At 41.8% G+C, this 18,986-nt stretch overlaps 1 protein-coding gene across 4 annotated transcripts in view; it reads left to right on the forward strand.

Moving 5' to 3' along the window:
- The window catches only part of SLC1A3 (solute carrier family 1 member 3), a 78,720-nt gene extending 59,961 nt beyond the window's left edge, over positions 1-18,759 (forward strand). For 2 of the 4 annotated variants that reach the window (XM_069492166.1, XM_069492168.1), the window contains 7 exons: positions 887-1,091; positions 4,302-4,344; positions 7,239-7,531; positions 9,922-10,155; positions 10,712-10,906; positions 14,499-14,633; positions 16,449-18,759. In XM_069492166.1, coding sequence (XP_069348267.1) covers positions 887-1,091; positions 4,302-4,344; positions 7,239-7,531; positions 9,922-10,155; positions 10,712-10,906; positions 14,499-14,633; positions 16,449-16,653 — 1,310 coding nt within the window. In that variant the 3' untranslated portion in view covers positions 16,654-18,759. The remainder of the gene's footprint in view (positions 1-886; positions 1,092-4,301; positions 4,345-7,238; positions 7,532-9,921; positions 10,156-10,711; positions 10,907-14,498; positions 14,634-16,448) is intronic. The other 2 variants (XM_069492167.1, XM_069492169.1) reach the window with 2 other exon arrangements.
- The last annotated feature ends 227 nt before the right edge of the window (positions 18,760-18,986 follow it).

An 18,986-nucleotide genomic window follows, 5' to 3' on the forward strand; every position in this document is an offset into this window, starting at 1 on the left:
TTTTTTTGAAACAGGGTCTCACTCTGTTGCCCTGGCTAAAGTGCAGTGGCATCATCATAGCTCACTGCAGCCTTGAATTCCTGGGCTCAAGCAATCCTCCTGCCTCAGCTTCCCAAATAGCTGAGACTATAGGCATGCACCACCACACCCAGCTTATTTTTGTATTTTTTGTAGAGAGAGGGTCTCACTATGTTGCTCAGATTGGCCAAAATAATTATTGTTTAAATTTTGATTAGGTGAGATGAAATGAAACAACAGAGAAACTATTTGAGAACTTTGGCCTTATTACCCAATGTCTACTTTAAATGCAAATTGAAAATAGAGCAGCAGATGATCAGAATAATAGCTTAAATTTTACATTAAAATCATCCAAAAAGACTCCCAAATATGTATACAAATAATACTTCTTTTGAAAGAATTTAATGACAGTTATTCTGTGTGAATCACCACAGTGCTTGAACTTGAGGTAAATTTATATCATCCTGCCAGAAATTTTTAAAAAATATTTGTTTATACACAAACGCACTGCTCACTACTAACACTTGTAGCTTCCCAATTAGAAGTAACCTAGGAAAGAATTTGATTGCACTTTCAGACAATTAGAGAGCAATTTTTATTTGGCCATGTGACATCAACTCTTGGGGCGGAAAACGAGTGATTGAGTGTTCGCTGACACAGCTGATGCCTAGCCATTCTATGGCTTTTTCTCTTCACCTTTAGTGATGTCCTAATTACATTTGGGGCTACGTTCTCAGGACATGTACAGAATCCCATTGCGGGCTGGGATGAGGGAAGGGGAGTGTAAAAGTAAATGCTGTTCCCACTGTCTTCCATTGGAGAATTCCCTGGACTGACTTCCTGAAAATCTTCTGTTTGCCTTCACCAGGAATGGCGGCCCTAGATAGTAAGGCATCAGGGAAGATGGGAATGCGAGCTGTAGTCTATTACATGACTACCACCATCATTGCTGTGGTGATTGGCATAATCATTGTCATCATCATCCATCCTGGGAAGGGCACAAAGGAAAACATGCACAGAGAAGGCAAAATTGTACAAGTGACAGCTGCAGATGCCTTCCTGGACTTGATCAGGTATGTCCTTGCAAGCCCCTGTCTTTGGGTATGTTTGGACCCACCCAACACCTCTTATTTTGGGAAGCTAATCAAACCCTGGAAGGGGTGTCTGACTGACCCAGCCTTGCCAGACTTAAAATGAAGGTCATATCTTTACTTCTTTCTAAAAGAAATTGCAGTAAGGATCCTTTTTCTGATCTTATATGAAAGAGGCAAGAAGAACAAGGAAAGGATATAGAGTTTGAAAGCCCTGCTTTTAGGACTCAGAATCTGGTCACTCAGTTCTCCTCTCAACTATGCAGTTCACCTTGGAATTTTAATAATTCTTAACCTATTTTTCTTAAGTCCTGCTCCTAAGGCTAATTTTTATTCAAGTATGGCCTGTTCATTTGACTCTTCTTTTTTTTTTTTTTTTTTTTTTTTTTTTTTTTTTTTTTGAGACAGAGTCTCACTCTGTTGCCCAGGCTAGAGTGAGTGCCGTGGCGTCAGCCTAGCTCACAGCAACCTCAAACTCCTGAGCTCAAGCGATCCCCTGTCTCAGCCTCCCGAGTAGCTGGGACTACAGGCATGTGCCACCATGCCCGGCTAATTTTTTCTATATATATTTTTAGCTGTCCATATAATTTCTTTCTATTTTTAGTAGAGGTGGGGTCTCGCTCTTGCTCAGGCTGGTCTCGAACTCCTGAGCTCAAAGGATCCGCCCACCTCGGCCTCCCAGAGTGCTAGGATTACAGGCGTGAGCCACCGCGCCCGGCCTATTTGACTCTTCTGATTTAGAACTTGTGATCTGTATCATTCTCCATTATACACAGATTAGTTCCAGAAGGGATGTTATAGATCATCTGGTCATACCTGTCCCAGGGCTTTCCTTTTGTACTATTTATGAAGAAAGAATTTGGCAGATCAGCAATAAAAGATTTAAAGGATGGCTTCTTAAGCATTGTTTTACGTACAAACCACACACTGATTACAAATGAGTTTTGTCTAATACTTGGAGCAGATTTGGTCCTAGAGTTTGTCTTGCACAGGGCTGAGAAGTAAGACAAAGTTTGATCCTGGCTCTTCCTGCTTTCTCTCTTCACACACCTGTCCTGGTTCATTCAGGTCCCGGCAGGAGGCATACTGCGTACTAGAAAGGAACATTGAAGAAAGTTTGCAAAGGTGCAGGCAGAGTTAAGGGAACCCATGGGGATGGTGAAGCCCCAGAGCACTAACAACAGTAGGAAGCTGTTTTGTTACCACTCCTGGCTATGAAGGGGCAAAGGAAGGGAACTGGTACTGGAACCCACCACAAAGAGCTGGAGCCATGGGAGAAAGGGCCTTCAGGGTAGAAGCCATAGCTTTAATTGGAGAAAGGAAGCTGCCTCCAAACCTGTCAAAGAGAGAGCTGGGAGAACATACACATGGACTTCTTTCTCCTGGTACCCTGGGATCTGTCAGTGCATACCACTAGATAAACCCAATGGAAGCAAGAAAACCCACAGGCTACACGGTCCATAGAAGTCAGCATCCCTGGGCTCAGTGTCCCAGGGCACAGAGCAGAATGGAGAGTGCATCTGGAAGGGTGAAGGGAAGATATCCCAGCTCAGGCCTCTAGATCCCCCACCTGTTCAGCAGCCCCCCACTGTGCAGCCCTTCCCTGCCTGTCCTCCCAAACCCAGCCCTTCCTGCCCATCTTTACAACTTACCTGCAAAGGGCCTGGGGTTGCCAATCCTACTCTAAAGGGTGCTCCATTGATCATCTGAAGGGAACTCCTTCAAGGGATTGATTTCACCTGCCACCTCAAGGAATGGGTCTGTGGCAGGTAGATTCAAGAGCTATTTGGAGAACAGACCATCTCTTCAGCAGCACCTCTCAATTCCCACCATGGGTGACCCTGTACCGTCTATACGTAAACACCACCCAACCTCATGGGGCCTCTTCTTGAAAGCCCTTTTTCAGGGAATTAATCACAATGATCTGAATATAACAAGCCACCCTATAACATTATTTCATACCAAGTGGGTACCTGATAACCATGCTTTTATTTAGTTCATACAATTAATTAAGGCTTTTCACTATTTCTTCATGAGCTTTACCCTCTGGTAGTTTGGATTAGGAATACATTATTATATTTTATATTTTCTTCCCGTATAATTTTTACTCCTTGTTTGAAGAATTGAGATCTTATCATCCCCAGTCTGGTTGATCCGTCAGAGCTCTGTGTGTTTCTGCCTCTCCTTCCCTCAGTGACAAGTGTATGATTATCCTGTCCCCATCCAGTCACTTAGCTTGAGCACTTATCCTGGAATCTCCTGAATGCACACTTCTATCAAGGTTATAGAAACGAACCCATGAGCATAGATGGGAAGGAAAAGAAAACAAGATGGTCTTGGTAGTAGGACGAAAGGGACAAGAGTTTATAACCATAAAATATAACTTGGATAACACAACTGGTATGATCTTGAACTTGAGATAACTAACTGCCCAGGTCATGTCTTCTTCTCCCACAGTCTTCTGTCTTGGAGCCCTAATGATAGTTTAATCCAATCTCCTCTTTAACAGATGAATCAGCCGAGACATAAATGGGTGCCATGACTTGGCCAGTGCCACATAGCTGCTTAGAAATCCACACCCAGAGTGTGGCTCCTCCCTCACCATCCCCACAAACTCAAACACTGCTCTGACATAGACTCTGAGGAAGTGACAAACCCTGCCATGTGGGCCTCAAGTTCAAATGTTGTGTGCCGTCTCTCCATTGGCCACCAAAGGGCCACAGAAGCTCTAGCAGTTCAGTGCCAATATCCCATCCCCCAGAAGGCTTTTAGGAGGAATTTTTGGAGAACGAAATTCCATAGTCTGACCATGACTTTTGATTCAGAACATTCAGTTCCTAGACACATGGTACAATAACCAAAATGACTACTATTGAATAATACCTCAGTTAGCCAGAATGCTAATGATAAAAGCCCTTTCCATTCTCACTTCGATTCTTCCTAGGAGCAGGGTTCCGATAATTTAATGACTGCACAAAGAATCTCATTGGCTGACAAGAGGATAGAAGAGTTGAACTGGAAACTTCCTGAAAAATATGAACTACATGGCCCCAACTTAATCCACCAAAATCTTTCTCTTTTTTCCTTTGCTGCTTGGTTCAATGCAATCTTTACCTTAGATATACTGATACAGTATTTAAGGAACAAACATTATTTGGAGAATTTTTCAACTTACTGTTATTTTCTTTGCAGGAACATGTTCCCTCCAAATCTGGTGGAAGCTTGCTTTAAACAGGTAAATACTCTACAGCCACTAATTCACCTTTGAAATTCCTTTTTGGCATACCACACCAAATAGGACCCCCCTTTTTTTTTCCCCCATTTCTCTACAATAAGAAACACTTCTCTTGCCAACCAAATGGAAAACACAAGAGTTTTCTGGGGAATTTTGTGGGGAGGGGTGGTTCTTACCTTGTACTGAAAGCGTATTAGTTGCCAGACACAGTATGTCTTACATACAAATAGTTTATTGAGTCTCTGTTACTGTTAAGAAGACTGATCACAAGATCCCCTCACTCTGCCCACACTTCCCACATGCAGAAGTCTACCAAGCAAGCAAACTCAAATACAAAATACATTTAAAACTTGTTTTAGAGAATATTTGAGAGATTATTCAGGTTTCTGAGTTTGATTTTAAAATCCAGTAGACTGGTTTTTAGACGTCTACTAAGGGGCCTTGTGGGTTCTAAAGGAGAACCACATCAGAAAGGAATGGCATCATCATTTATGGAATGCATGCTATGTGCCAGGCACTAATGTTATATTTAGTCCTCACATAAATATGGTGAGTATCATTGTCTTCATTTCACTGATGAGGCAACTCAACTGTAAGAACTCAGGGGGATTATGTAACAGGCACAAGTTCTCACAAGTAGTAAATGACAGACCCAGAATTCAAATCCCTTGTGTTGACTCCAAATTTTATCTTCTTTCTACTACTCCATTCTGCTTCCAAGAGAGGAATATCCAGGGTGACGAGACACCTACCTGGAGGATATAGTGAGATTTGATTCCTTTTGAGCTCATGTCCAAGCGACTCTTGGTGTTCTATGCTTTGGATGCAAATAAGTTTATTATTATTAGGGGATAAAATCAATAAAGTTCATCATAACCTCATTTGAATATAAAAGCTTTGTTGCCCAAAATATCAACAGGGAAACAGACATTCTGGGTTAAATAATACTTCCCAAACATTTCTCCAGATGGTGTCAATTCTCCCTGTTGTAATTCCCTAGCCCTTCTGCTTAGGATCTGTAAAAAACCCAAAATAAAACCCCAGCCCCATGGAGGACCAGGTTTTATACAACTAAGTACCCCCTTTGTTCTTTTCCCCTTTAAAAATTTTTATTAAGTCTATTTTAATAAGTAATGCATGCACACATTGCAAAATTCAAACAATTCTTTCTTTAAAAAATAAAAAGCTTAAGAGGCCAAAATCTAACTTTATTCAAAAACAACTGTAACCATAAATAATAAACCCCTTTCAATCCGACCAGCCAACCCCAGCACCATGGGGCTGACTATTCCAGTCAGTCAGCTGGCACTGGGTGATAGCAAAAATGCTGATTTCTAGATCTTTCAGATGGGAAAAGTGATGACTCGTGCAGATTTATTGTGTTTGGTTTGGGATTGCATTTACAGGATTTTGAAGGGGAAGCAAATGTTTTTCCCCAGGTCTAGTTGGCTTAGACAGAATGCAAACAAGGTTGCAGTTTCTGTGTAGGCTACAAACAGTGTCTAAGGGAATGCAGTTGGAGACATAAGAAAGGCTAATCAGGACTGAAAATCTACCCCACACAATCCATAAATGCATAAGCACCCGACAGAATAAAGAACTTTGAGAGTGGATTAGAATAGGAGATGAACAGGGGCCAGTTTTTTGTTGCTTGAAATTGCCAGCAATGGTACTGATTGTTTGGGAATGTGTCCACAGTGTTGACAGCTGGGCATGTCCTTGTTTGGGAATAATGGCTTCCCAATGGACGACACACAAATGATCAAGCACTTCATATATGCAGTGCTCCCCCCCACCCCATTCTAGATCCTGTCACCACCCATACGTTATTACTCTCGCTGATGCTTTACTACAATCGCCATCAAGACCAGGAATTCTACTCTCATTAAAATCATAAAGGGATGGGTTCAATTGTTTCATATGGCCCCAGTAATGTACTCAGCATCTCCTATCTGGGGCATCTGTGGAGAAACTGTGGGGCAAAGACCATCTCTTAAGTTAGAAAAGAAAGAGAAACACAACTACAGACTTGGAGAAAGTGAGTTGTCATCACCAACTGTTAATCAGGTACCTATTCTTAAGAATTGATAATATCAGGAATGGCTTGAAGATTGTTTGCTTGGGGATTGTTATTTTTTTATTTTGTATTATACTTTTTATTTTTATTTTTATTTTTTTAGAGATGGAGTTTTGCTATTTTGCCCAGGCTGGGCTCAAACTCCTCGGCTCAAGTGATCCTCCTACCTCAGCCTCCTGAGCTGCTGGGATTATAGGCATGAGCCACGATGCCCAGCAATTTTTAACTTTTAGTACCCACTGAAATATCTAACTAAGTCAAATCCCTGACAGGCTTTGTCATTGGGCACCATTAGCCATCACTAGTATAGTACTTTCAAATTTATAAGATGTTCTCATATATTCTGCTTAATTTCATCGTCACGACAATGCTGTGAGGTGGAGCCAGTACGGTTATTCCTGTTTCACAGCTGCAGAATATAAAGAAAGGATGTCAGGTGATTTGTCCACGATCCCATAGCATGATCCTCATAGAAAGTAAAAGGATTATTGAGACTATTTGGTGTTTTTAATCCCATCATAGTCATTTTATCAGGGTTTCAGAAGAAAGCAAAAGCACATGTGTGTGTTTAGTCTAGCATCTTTAACCAAATATCTTTCCCATTATGAGTCATTATTTATTTGTGTGTGTGTCTGTCTGCCTGTCTGTGTTGAGGAAACAGTAGGGGTTTGCCACAGATTAGATAGGTGGATGTTGTCTATGACGATATTCTCTGCATACAAAGTAATGTATATAATTATAGAAAATCTGGACAACAGGAAAGCATAGAAAAAAATAAAAATCACCTTTAATTCCTGTCATTCTTTTTATTTTTCAGTTTAAAACCAACTATGAGAAGAGAAGCTTTAAAGTGACCATCCAGTCCAACGAAACGCTCATCGGGGCTGTGATAAACAACGTGTCAGAGGCCATGGAGACTCTTACGCGGATCACAGAGGAGCTGGTCCCAGTTCCAGGATCTGTGAATGGGGTCAATGCCCTGGGACTAGTTGTCTTCTCCATGTGCTTCGGTTTTGTGATTGGAAACATGAAGGAGCAGGGCCAGGCCCTGAGAGAGTTCTTTGATTCTCTCAACGAAGCCATCATGAGATTGGTAGCAGTGATAATGTGGTATGTATTGCCATTTGCTGTATATGATGCATACAAGATGCTTATTGCGATCAACATGTGTTCTGTACTGAGGATGATGCCACAAGGCAGCATGGCCAATTGCAGTTATCTCACTCTGGTAAGCACAAGAAAATCAATGAATTTCTGGGCCTGCAGAGACATTGAACCTATCAGCAAGCCTCTCTTAATAAGTTTGCTTCCTTGTTTTCAAAAGGCATCAGCTCCTTTGCCCCAGTGCTGATGGAATCCCATTCTTAGTTATTCATTCAAGACGTACTTATTGAGTGTCTACTATATGCCAAGTATGCAGTGCCAGCCACTGTGTGTATAGCAATGAAGAAAATATACAGGAATACGCTGGATCGATCTTACATTCTTTTAAGGAAGACAGATGATAAACAAACAAATCAATCATATGCTTTAGTCACAAGTGCTATGAAAAATAAAATAAGACAAAATAGTAGGTGACTGGGGAGAGGGCATGAAATTTGTGCTAGATGGTACAGAAAGGCCTATGAGGAGGTGACATTTTTTGCTAAGACCTGAATAACCAGAAGAGGCCAGTCATAGAAAGTGCCAGGAGAACAGCATTCCTAGCAGAGGGAAAAGCAAATGCAGAGGCCCCTTGACTACCAGGAAGACTGAGGTCTCCTCACTCTGTGTCAGCCCTAACAAAGAATTGAAAAAGGCAGTTCTGCTGCAGAATGTGAAGGAACCAAAGGAAGTATTACAGAACACCAGGTCACAATTTATAACAAAACTTTCTTTAATAAAATTGAGAGCAGGAGAAAAAGGAAAAGACCAAATCCAAAGAGGAACATTGACCTTGAAAAGTTAACTCTCCCAGCAGGGAGAGAACCCTTTGATTGGCTTAGGCCTGACGTGGGGGTTGCCTGTCTTTTATGCCTTATTTTTAATCTAGACTCCTCCTTGGCACCTGAGGCAGGAAGACATCCATTGCTAAGAAAAGCACTCCCTCAGCAACATGATTAAAAATGTTCTTTGTCTTTAATGCCACCAAAGCCCAGAGAAATTCATTTTTCAGGAGTTTATATAAGATGAATATGAACTTGCGCACAAAGACGGATCAGAATGTGGTCTCCACGGGAGCCCCCAATGGGAAGGCTCCTTTGAAATCCTGGCAGGAATGAAAGTGGACATTTATCTTCATATTATTAAAATGCCTCCACCTTTCACCTCTTTTATGAAAGAAGCCCATTCAAGGCCGCTGAACGAACCTCACGTGTAGCCTTTCTAGCTGTACATTTTGCCTGCACATTCAATATTGAGTTATTACATTTCTGAAAACAGGTACTCCTGTGATTTCCTGGCCTGTGTTTTTAAGACTTTTGAAAGAAGCATTGTACTTTTCAATTTGAAATAAGTTCTCCACAGTTCCCGGCAGACTCTACTCCTTAAGGGTGATTGGTTTGTCTGTGTTTGGTAATGGGAGTTTGGTTGCAGTTTACTGCACACATCAGACAAAGGGAGTGGAAAGGGGGCAGCAGGGCCTTTGAGCAACCAGGGTTATTTCAATATGTACAAGTCATTTTGTGTCTCAGTTGTGCATTCTCACAGTCTGCAGGGGAAAAGCTCACAAAAGGCAATAGCCGCCTGTGGGTGATAATTGCTAATTAGAACACCTATAACCTGATATGGCAGTACAGACAGGCACACGATTAAGTTTATGGACACCTTCTATTTATGGAAGATGGTACTAGTTTTCCGTTTGCACTATAACATAAAATTTTCTCTTAAAGTAAATTGACTTAAGTGAAAAAGGTGTTTTTAATAATAATACTAAGTCATACCACAAGTGGTGTGTAGCTATTGAAAAACAATAATAAAAGTGGTCGTTGAAGAAGTGAGCTGACTGCGAACCTGAAACACTGACGTAGCACTGTGTGCCTCTTGCTGTAACTTGGGAATCAGGCTCTGATGTGGAAAATGTCTCCAAACTCTGGATATCAGTCCAGTGGATTCTGGCAGTTCAAGGTACTTAGCAGGGAAGCAGGACGCAGGGGGAGTGGGTAGCATCTGAGGATCAGAAAAGTGACCCAGGTCTGGCGAAAGGAGAACTGTCTAGGAAAACAGAGATGAGTAACAATAGCTGGGTACCTGCCTTTTTTCACAGGTTTAAAAGGAAAAAAAAAATCGTGTCCTAGAGCAATACTGAGTGAGGGGAAAGCCCGATTCTGCAATAACCAGGGGTAATTTATATTTAAATAAGACAAGAAAGAAGCTGGCGGTTTCTATAAGTCCTAATAAGTACCATGGGCAGAAAAGTTTGGAAATCAACTCTCTCTCCCTTTTTCTTATTACTTGGAAATTTCTGCAGACTAGCTTGGTGGAAGCCAGACTCTGACTGTGTGTGTGTGGCTTCTCCGCAGGTACGCCCCCGTGGGCATCCTCTTCCTGATCGCCGGGAAAATTGTCGAGATGGAAGACATGGGTGTGATTGGGGGGCAGCTTGCCATGTACACCGTGACCGTCATTGTTGGCTTACTCATTCACGCAGTCATCGTGCTGCCCCTCCTCTACTTCTTGGTGACCCGGAAAAACCCTTGGGTTTTTATTGGAGGGTTGCTGCAAGCACTTGTCACAGCTCTGGGGACCTCTTCAAGGTATGCGTATACGAGCAGCTTACTCCTATCAGAAATTGTGTCTGAAGCTTTACTTTGAACCAGAGCCTCTCAAGTTGGGGGTAGGAGGAGGCATTTTGTTCTGGGTTTTAACTTCCACAGAACAATGAATTGGCTTTTTCGTGTCTGATGCTCATCAGACCTTTTTTAGGATTCAGGGAATGGCTGGCTATGTACTCTTTTGGGGGACAAAATGGAAATCAACTATCGTTTCCTGCCCACTCTCCTCTCTCTCTTCCAGTTGGTATTTACCATAGGGAGAAACGCCAGAGGGACCCGGCACAGGCTGTTGTGATGGGGGAGTGATCACAAGTCGTGCCTCACAGAGGAACCCAGAAACAGGAGAGCTGCCAAATGACCCCGTGAGGGGACCACACTGTTCCTAACCCTGCTCCTTTATTTATACAAGTGCTGACTTAGTTCCCTTTAAGTTAGGATGTAGGAGAGGAAGGAACTGTCTGTCCCAAAGACCAAACACAGGGACACAGTCTGAACTACCAGGACCCTCAGCTGACATGCTCTGTTCCACTCTTCTCAGTTCTGCCACTCTGCCCATCACCTTCAAGTGCCTGGAAGAGAACAATGGCGTGGACAAACGCGTCACCAGATTCGTGCTTCCCGTGGGGGCCACCATTAACATGGATGGGACTGCCCTCTACGAGGCTTTGGCTGCCATCTTCATCGCTCAAGTTAACAACTTTGAACTGAACTTTGGACAGATTATTACCATCAGGTACAAGGAATGAGTTCTACACACATTTTCTGAAGACTGTCTTTAAAACACCGGAGGGTGATCAGGATTGGGTGAAGAAATTGATTGGGAAAGGGATCACACATAATCAGGAGATTGGGGTAGGGGGGAATAGTTTTATTTTTATACTTAGATATTTTTATTAATTTTAAAATTAAAGATGTACACATTAGTAACAAAATTCAAATAAGACAGAAGTATATAAAATAAGAAGGGAAACCTGCCTGCCACCATATCACTCCACATCTTTCTGTAGGTGTGTGTGTTTGGTTTGGAAAAACCTTTTCTTTCTTTTTTTTTTTTTTTTTTGAGACAGAGTCTCACTCTGGTGCCCGAGCTAGAGTGCCATGGCGTCAGCCTAGCTCACAGCAACCTCAAACTCCTGGGCTCAAGGGATCCTCCTGCCTCAGCCTCCTGAGTAGCTGGGACTACAGGCATGTGCCACCATGTCCAGCTAATTTTTCTATATATATTTTAGCTGTCCATATAATTTCTTTCTATTTTTAGTAGAGACGGGGTCTCGCTCTTGCTCAGGCTGGACCTTTTCTTATATGTAGACATGCACACATTTCTTTTTTGTAGTTAATGGAATCGTACTGTACATATTGTTTGCTCCTTGATTGGTTTGCTTATCAATATACCATTTATAAATATTATCTAGCTCATTCTTTTTATGATGTCTGCAAAATACATACTATGGATATTTCTCATTTTTAAAAGTGTTAGATTATACTTCAATTTTACAAAGCATTAAAATATGTTAGCTTTTATAGATAATATTAGAAAATAAAAATACACTTGAAAAACTGGATTAACTTTTTCTCCAGGGTTAATTTTTAGCAAGTAGGTTGAGATTCTGATTTTTGTGGAGAATTTTTTTTTTAACTATTATATTGGAGATGTCCAGTGAAAAGTAATTTTCCTTTCCATCCGTTCCCCCAGTCTCTTAGTTTCCTTCTGCAGAGGCAACCAGTGTTACTTGTCCATTTTTTTTTATCCTTCCAGAGATAGCCTATGCACATCCATGTGCATATATTAATATAATCCCTCCTCTTTCCTTACTGAAAGTTACGATGCACAGCAGACCAATAAGTCTAAAGGCAACAGGAGACTTTAAGCCTCACAATCTAGATCAGCCTCTGCTCTTCATTGTTGTGGGTTTTTTTTTTAATTATTATTAATAATATATTGTATAGATCAAAATAAGTCAGATTTTGGGGTTTTTTCCCCAAAACATTTTATTATGAAAGTTGTCCTATAATACATACAGAAAAGTTAAACATCCTCTACCTAGATCTAAAAATTGTGAACGTTTTACCATGTTTGCTTCTTCTTTCTCTTTCTCTGCCATTATGACGTTTCATGTGTACATAATTCAGTATGCACCTCCTAAAAATAAGGATATTCTTCTATATAGTCACAATAGCAAGAATCTTAAAAATACTTCCAAAATATCTAGCCTATATTTAAATTTCCCCATTGTCCCCAAAAATGTCTTTTACAGCTTTTCTTCCAGACCAAGATCAAATGCAGATTTATGCCCTGCGTTAGGTTTTTTAGCCTCTTTTAATCTCTATCAGTCACCCCACATTTTTTGTTTATTTAGAAATAAGTTATGTTAGACTCTGTATATATGTTTTGTGTTGTTAGAAAAATGATGGTATTTATAGGATGCATGGGAGTAAAAAAGACATGACCAATCATGGTCAGAGGTCACTGACTGATCTGAGGGTTCCAGGAACCCTAGCTAGAAATATAATCTAGCTACTTCGCTATCCTGGGGCTGGGAGATCATTATTTCAGCTCACCTGTAACTTCTTCTTGGGTGTAAGTTGGCATGTTGGTTAAAAAGCCCTGAGTTACGAAAAAAGTTTCAGTTTTATGAGACAGTTAAAAATAATAACAGCAACATGACTTAAACAAGATAAAGTATTTCTCTTTCATGTAGAGCAGCTCTGCTCCACAAAGCTCTCAAGGCTGGTAGGGGTTCTACGGTACACAGGACAAGGCTGGTGGTTCCAGAGTCACTGGGGTGTTATCCTGTCTCTTTCTCTTTTTTTTTTGTTTTTTTTTTTGAGACAGAGTCTCACCCTGTTGCCTGGGCTAGAGTGCTGTGGCATCAGCCTAGCTCACAGCAACCTCAAACTCCTGGGCTCAAGCAATCCTCCTGCTTCAGCCTCCTGAGTAGCTGGGACTACAGGCATGCACCACCAAGCCCCACTAATTTTTTCTATATATTTTTAGTTGTTCAGCTAATTTCTTTCTATTTTTAATAGAGACAGGGTCTCACTCTTGCTCAGGCTGGTCTCAAACTCCTGAGCTCAAACAAGCCACCTGCCTTGCCCTCTCAGAGTGCTAGGATTACAGGCGTGAGCCACCTCGCCTGGCCTAGGAGGTGTTATCCTTATCCAAGTGGTCCAGGATGGTTCATCACCACCTCCAAGTTTTAGCCAGTGTGAAGTGGGGAAGTGGCAGAGCCTGCAAGTTGCTCCATCACTTCCACCCATGTCTCATTGGCCAGAATTCAACCTAACTTCCCAGGGAGGCTGGGAAGTATAGTCTTCATGCTGGGGCCATACACCAGCTAAAAGTTCTACCACCATAAAAGAGAAACAGAATGGGGAACTATGAGCACTTCCTGCCAAAGTCTTAATACATTAGTAATAATACTTTATATCTAGGTAATACTTTATTTACCAAACATTTGGAGCCAGGCATGGTGACTCACGCCTATAATCCCAGCAAGTTTGGAAGGCTGAGACAGGAGGATCGCTTGAAGCCAGGAGTTCAAGTCCAGCTTGGGCAACATCGTGAGACCCCATCTCTAAAATTTTTTTTTTAATTAGTCAGGCATGGTGGCATACTCCTATAATCCCAGCTGCTTGGGAGGCTGAGGTGGGTGGAGGAGGATCGCTTGAGGCCAGAAGTTGGAGGCTACAGTGAGTTATGACCACACCACTGTGTTCCAGCCTGGGAAACCCTGTCTCTAAAAAAAAAAATAACAATTTAACAAGACACTATTTGCCTTGAAAACCAGGTTCACACTACATCTGTAAAATATTTATATTTATAGTGCTATGGAACTTTGTTCATAAATTATTTTGCTTTTGAATTAATAAATTTGATTTTTTTCTGCAATTAATGATACATGTTCAGTATCTTTACAGCCCTCTGCTTGGATAGGGGAATGATTAGAAACAAATTGTTATTGTAACTCAACAGCATTTTAGACCTTACAAAATACTTCCCGGGATACAAAAAAGTATATAGCTATCAGTTTCTTCATTTAAAAACAGCTATCACAACTGGACCAACTTCATAAGGGTTGCTGTGAGGATCAAATGAGATGAGCCATGTTTAGCATATCAGATGACACATAATAAGCACATGATAAAAATATTAGTATGATTATGACCTTAATGACTTTTTTTAAATGTCATCTACATTTTCCTGAAGCACATCCTCTTCTGTTACGTGGCCAGCCGGCCACTGGCACTGAGCATGTTTTGCAGGGTATACGCTCTACTTGGAGAGCTTTGTAAAAATGTTTTCTGTTTTGTTCTTCATTCAACAGCATCACAGCCACGGCCGCCAGTATTGGGGCAGCTGGAATTCCTCAGGCAGGCCTGGTCACTATGGTCATCGTGCTGACCTCTGTGGGCCTGCCCACCGATGACATCACGCTCATCATCGCAGTGGACTGGTTCCTGTGAGTACGCTCGACTGCGCTCTGGCTCACTGTCGCAGGGCCCCCCTCTGTCATTCTAGGGCACCAGGCAGCCCAGCACGCCTGCCAAAAGAACTCCAAAAGAGGATTAGGTTGGCTGATAATTAAATTGTCCTCATCGCCTGATCCCTGGCCCTTATCTGGAGACCAAGCCCCAGACGCCATGCGCGCTCACTCCCCTGTCAGCCTGAGGGGCACATCTGGCTGCTGCACTTCTCACTCCATAAAGCAGCTCAGGGATTGGGAAACCTGCTCTCTGTGAAGCCAACATAAATCAGCAAGGCCGTTTCTGAATTGCACAACACAGTGCCACGGCGGCTGGAGCAGAACTGCAGGCCCCGCACGCTGGCTCAGGCCCGGCCCCCTTGAGCTTCCCATCCCAGTGGCAGTGATGTCCCCATCTGAGCCCAGCAGGGTGAGGAGTGGTGATGCAGACAGTGGGAAGAGAGCTAGCACCATTAAGTGGAATCGATTTTTGGCTCTGGGGAAAGTTCCGAGAAATGGACCCTCCATACCCTCCAACCCTAACCTCCAGGGCCCATCCCACTGTCCTCTTCCCTCGATTATCCAGCTGACATTCTCAGCCCCTTTTCTCTCAAATTTCCCTTCTGCTTTTGAAAATTTTTCCACCAAGACGCCCAGAGCAAATGCCTAACAGAACACAGTAGGTGTTGGAGTCAATGCGTGTGGACTTTACTGAAACTAATGGACACAAAGAGCTCGACAGTGTGCACGAGCTCTGTGCTTGTAGGGGGCGGTGGGGAGATTTATTCCCCGGTTACTTGGACCTGTGTTTGCGTCGTGGCCCTGGGTGACACGGAGCAGGTTACCCAGCCACTCTAGTTTCCACCTCCGTACAGCGCAGATGCTCATGTACTCTAGCTCCTGGTGGTACTGTGAGGGTCAAATGCAACGATGCATAGAAAGCGTTCCACACACCTGTCTGGCCCATGGTGAGCACTCAGTTAATGTGAACACTGGGTTCTCAAAGGTTTTGATCTTTACATTAAAAATTCTTGAGGAACAAAAAAGCCTTTTATCTACGTGGGTTATACCTATCATTACTTGTCACATTAGAAAAACTTACAAATTTTAAAATGGTTAAATAAAGTTATTAAATAAATTTTACATTTATTTAGTGGTTATATTAATAAATTCATTGCATGTTAACATAAATAACTTTTTTGTGAAAAATAACCATTTTCAAACTAAAAATTTAATGAAAAGAATGGCACCCCTCTACATTTTGCAAGTTTCCTTACTCTCTGGTTTGGCACAAGATAGCTCGAGTTTCCTAACTGCTTCTGCATTCTCTGTGTTGTGATAGCACACATGGTGGGTGGAGTCTCTGCAAAACTCCACCATATGTTCATGAGAAAATGAGAGTGGAAGGGGCAAAGGACAGCTTAGTGTTTATTGTGAGAATAGTTTTGACCTCAGGGACACCCAGGGTCTCTGGACCACACTTTGAGAACCTCTGGTATAAAGGAGTGTGAGTTAGGGGAAGAGAAATTTTAAATGAAAGGAAAAAGTGAAGGGTCATTCCCCACTGTTGGGACTCTAGCTACAGTCAGACTAGTATCTTAGTGAACATTGTTCACCTATGTCCTTATAACTTTTAATAGGTGCTATTATAAATGTTATGTGTCTGTTGTATAATCATGCAGCTGATGGATACACCAAACTGAATTTTAAGAGATGCTTCTAAAGACAGTGCCAATCAGTTCATAGCATAAGCTGAAATCTCGTGATGTTCACAGGAGCCTCATGTTTCCTTCCTCCCCACCCTGCCTGCAGGGACCGCCTCCGAACCACCACCAACGTGCTGGGAGACTCCCTTGGAGCTGGGATTGTGGAGCACTTGTCACGACACGAACTGAAGAACCGAGATGTTGAAATGGGTAACTCGGTGATTGAAGAAAATGAAATGAAGAAACCATATCAGCTGATTGCCCAGGACAATGAAACCGAGAAACCCATCGACAGTGAAACCAAGATGTAGACTAACATCAAGAAATGCTTTCTTGAGCACCAGGTGTTTGAAAACCATTATAAAATGTCTCCATCTCGTTACAGCTCGTTCTCTCCAGTAAGCCCCTCATCTCCCTCCTTACTCTGAGAAGACTGGACAGTATTCATCCAAAAATAAGGGAGCATTTTGCAGTGGCCAAAATGTGTAATTTTCATCCCACATTTGAAATTTTTAAATCATTTCATGTTAGTCTTACTCAATGAGGTACTGAGATCAAAACTAGTCTTGATTGGATCTTACAAGTGTGTGTGTGGCACATAATCCTATAAATGTGATTTTTTTATAAGTTAGAGAATCAAACAAATAATAGGCTAAAAGTATTTTTAAATCAATGTTTGCAATTTAAAAATCCTTCAGAACATAATTGAGTTCTAGTCTCAAGATATAACAACGTGATGAACTGCAATCTGTTATCAGTGGGATACTAGAAGAGTTTTTTCCCTTTCTCTTTACAATGCTGTATGTATTTTATTAGCAGCCAGGTGAACATACACACCTAGCCCAGCAGTGGGGAGGGGCAGAAAGTGAATTTTTCGCATGGCTTTGAGTAAGTCATATGTCATCTCTAGGCCTCAGTGTCCTCATCTATAAAATGAGTGACTTCCCTAGATGCCTCCCTGGTCGCTTCTAGCCCAGACATCCTGTGACATTATGAAAGAGCCCGCCCTCTATTTCCCCTTGGAACACCCGGTAGCAAGTACCAGTCCACGCAGCACCGGGCTTTCAGAAAGGACACTTAGTGGGAGTGAATATTTCTCACTAGGGGCAGGATGGCTGTGTGGTTGACCACGTTCTGTGTTCAAAATGCCAGTTACGTATGCAAGTTGCCAGGTGGGAGGCCATTCCAGGAGTGGGATTATTCATAAAACCCTTTGCCCAGTTCTTCCCAACAGAGAAGGTATTCCCTCCTTTCCTACTCTTCCCAAACCGAAGGGACTGTGTTGGGAAGGATGTGTCTCCCACCATTCCTCAACTGATGATAGACTTTTTGAAAATAAAACAGAAGACTAGTTATTAGCAAGGGTGCTCGTGGTCATACTATGGAACACTAAAGAGCTAGGAAAGAATGGAGCAAAGTTGACCTTATAAAAAATGGATTTTAAAACATTAAGAGTATAGGTCTTTAAGGAAGAATAAAAAAGGAGAGGTTCACTTTTGGTTTGTTTTGTTTTACCTGAAACACTTTTTCTCTTCAGTTCAAAATCATTCCCCAATGAAGTCTGCATACCAAAATATAAGATCATTTATATATTGTAAAGAAATGAAATGAATGAACTCTCTGATAGGGATCTATGAGTTGGGTGAGTGATCTGGTATTTGAAAATGTTTTTTTACTTTAATCAGAAGTTCTTAGAATGAGAGAAACAAGGTATTTCTTTGTGTTGGAATCCCACTTACCAAGTCATTCAAAACTTTCAGCCAGAGTGGAGTTTGCTTTTGTTTTGTTTGCGTCCCCAAGAGGACTGGTAGAAGATGAATCAGTGTGAAGACGATGTCAGTGAGATTGCAAGAAAAAACAGCAGGGGCATTAGTTTCAGGCAAGGGAGCTCCCGGGTTTAGAGGAGATTAATTTTTACCCCGTCAGGAATATCCAGTCAGAGATGCTGAGTGGGAGCTGTCAGACAATACCAGCTGTGTTTGAGTTTCTGACTGAAAATGGTGAAGAATGGACTTAATTTTGCTAACAGACTGAAAATCTAGACATACATCCTTTGATATATAATTAGAAATATTTTTATATAGATCCCGAGCATTATATGTGTATACAAGTTAACATTAGGCAGTGGTGGAGTAACCATTTGATGTCAAAGCTCTATTTGGGAAATACACTACAAAAGATAATGTACATGGCTGTCATGACACTAGTAGAGCAAAAATTAATCCTGTCAAATTAATTCTGTTACACAATGTGATTTTTTTTTTTAATACTAACCATTTCTTATGGAAAGCAGGTCCTTTAGGGTGACCCTGTCTCCAGCCCATCACAGGCTCTGCCTACACGTGCACCCAGTGTGGACTGGGAAGCATTACTTTGTAGATGTATTTTCAATAAAGAAAAAAATAGTTTTACATTAATTTCTTTGCATGTTGTTGTTATTCTTCTCCCCAGAGGAAAATAAATTTTCCATTCATGGAAGTATTACAATGAGCGCAGGGCATGCTGGGGAGGGATGCCACGCAGCAAGGCAAGATGTTAGCTGAACCAGTGGGGTGGGGGGAGCCACAAGAAATTAAGGAAGTACATGCCCCCCCTGCTCAACTCCAAGAACTGGAGCTGGAAACAGCAGGAGGTGAGGGAAGAA

The sequence above is a fragment of the Eulemur rufifrons genome, chromosome 17 (genome assembly GCF_041146395.1).
Source record: "Eulemur rufifrons isolate Redbay chromosome 17, OSU_ERuf_1, whole genome shotgun sequence".
NCBI classification, from domain to species: Eukaryota; Metazoa; Chordata; class Mammalia; order Primates; family Lemuridae; genus Eulemur; species Eulemur rufifrons.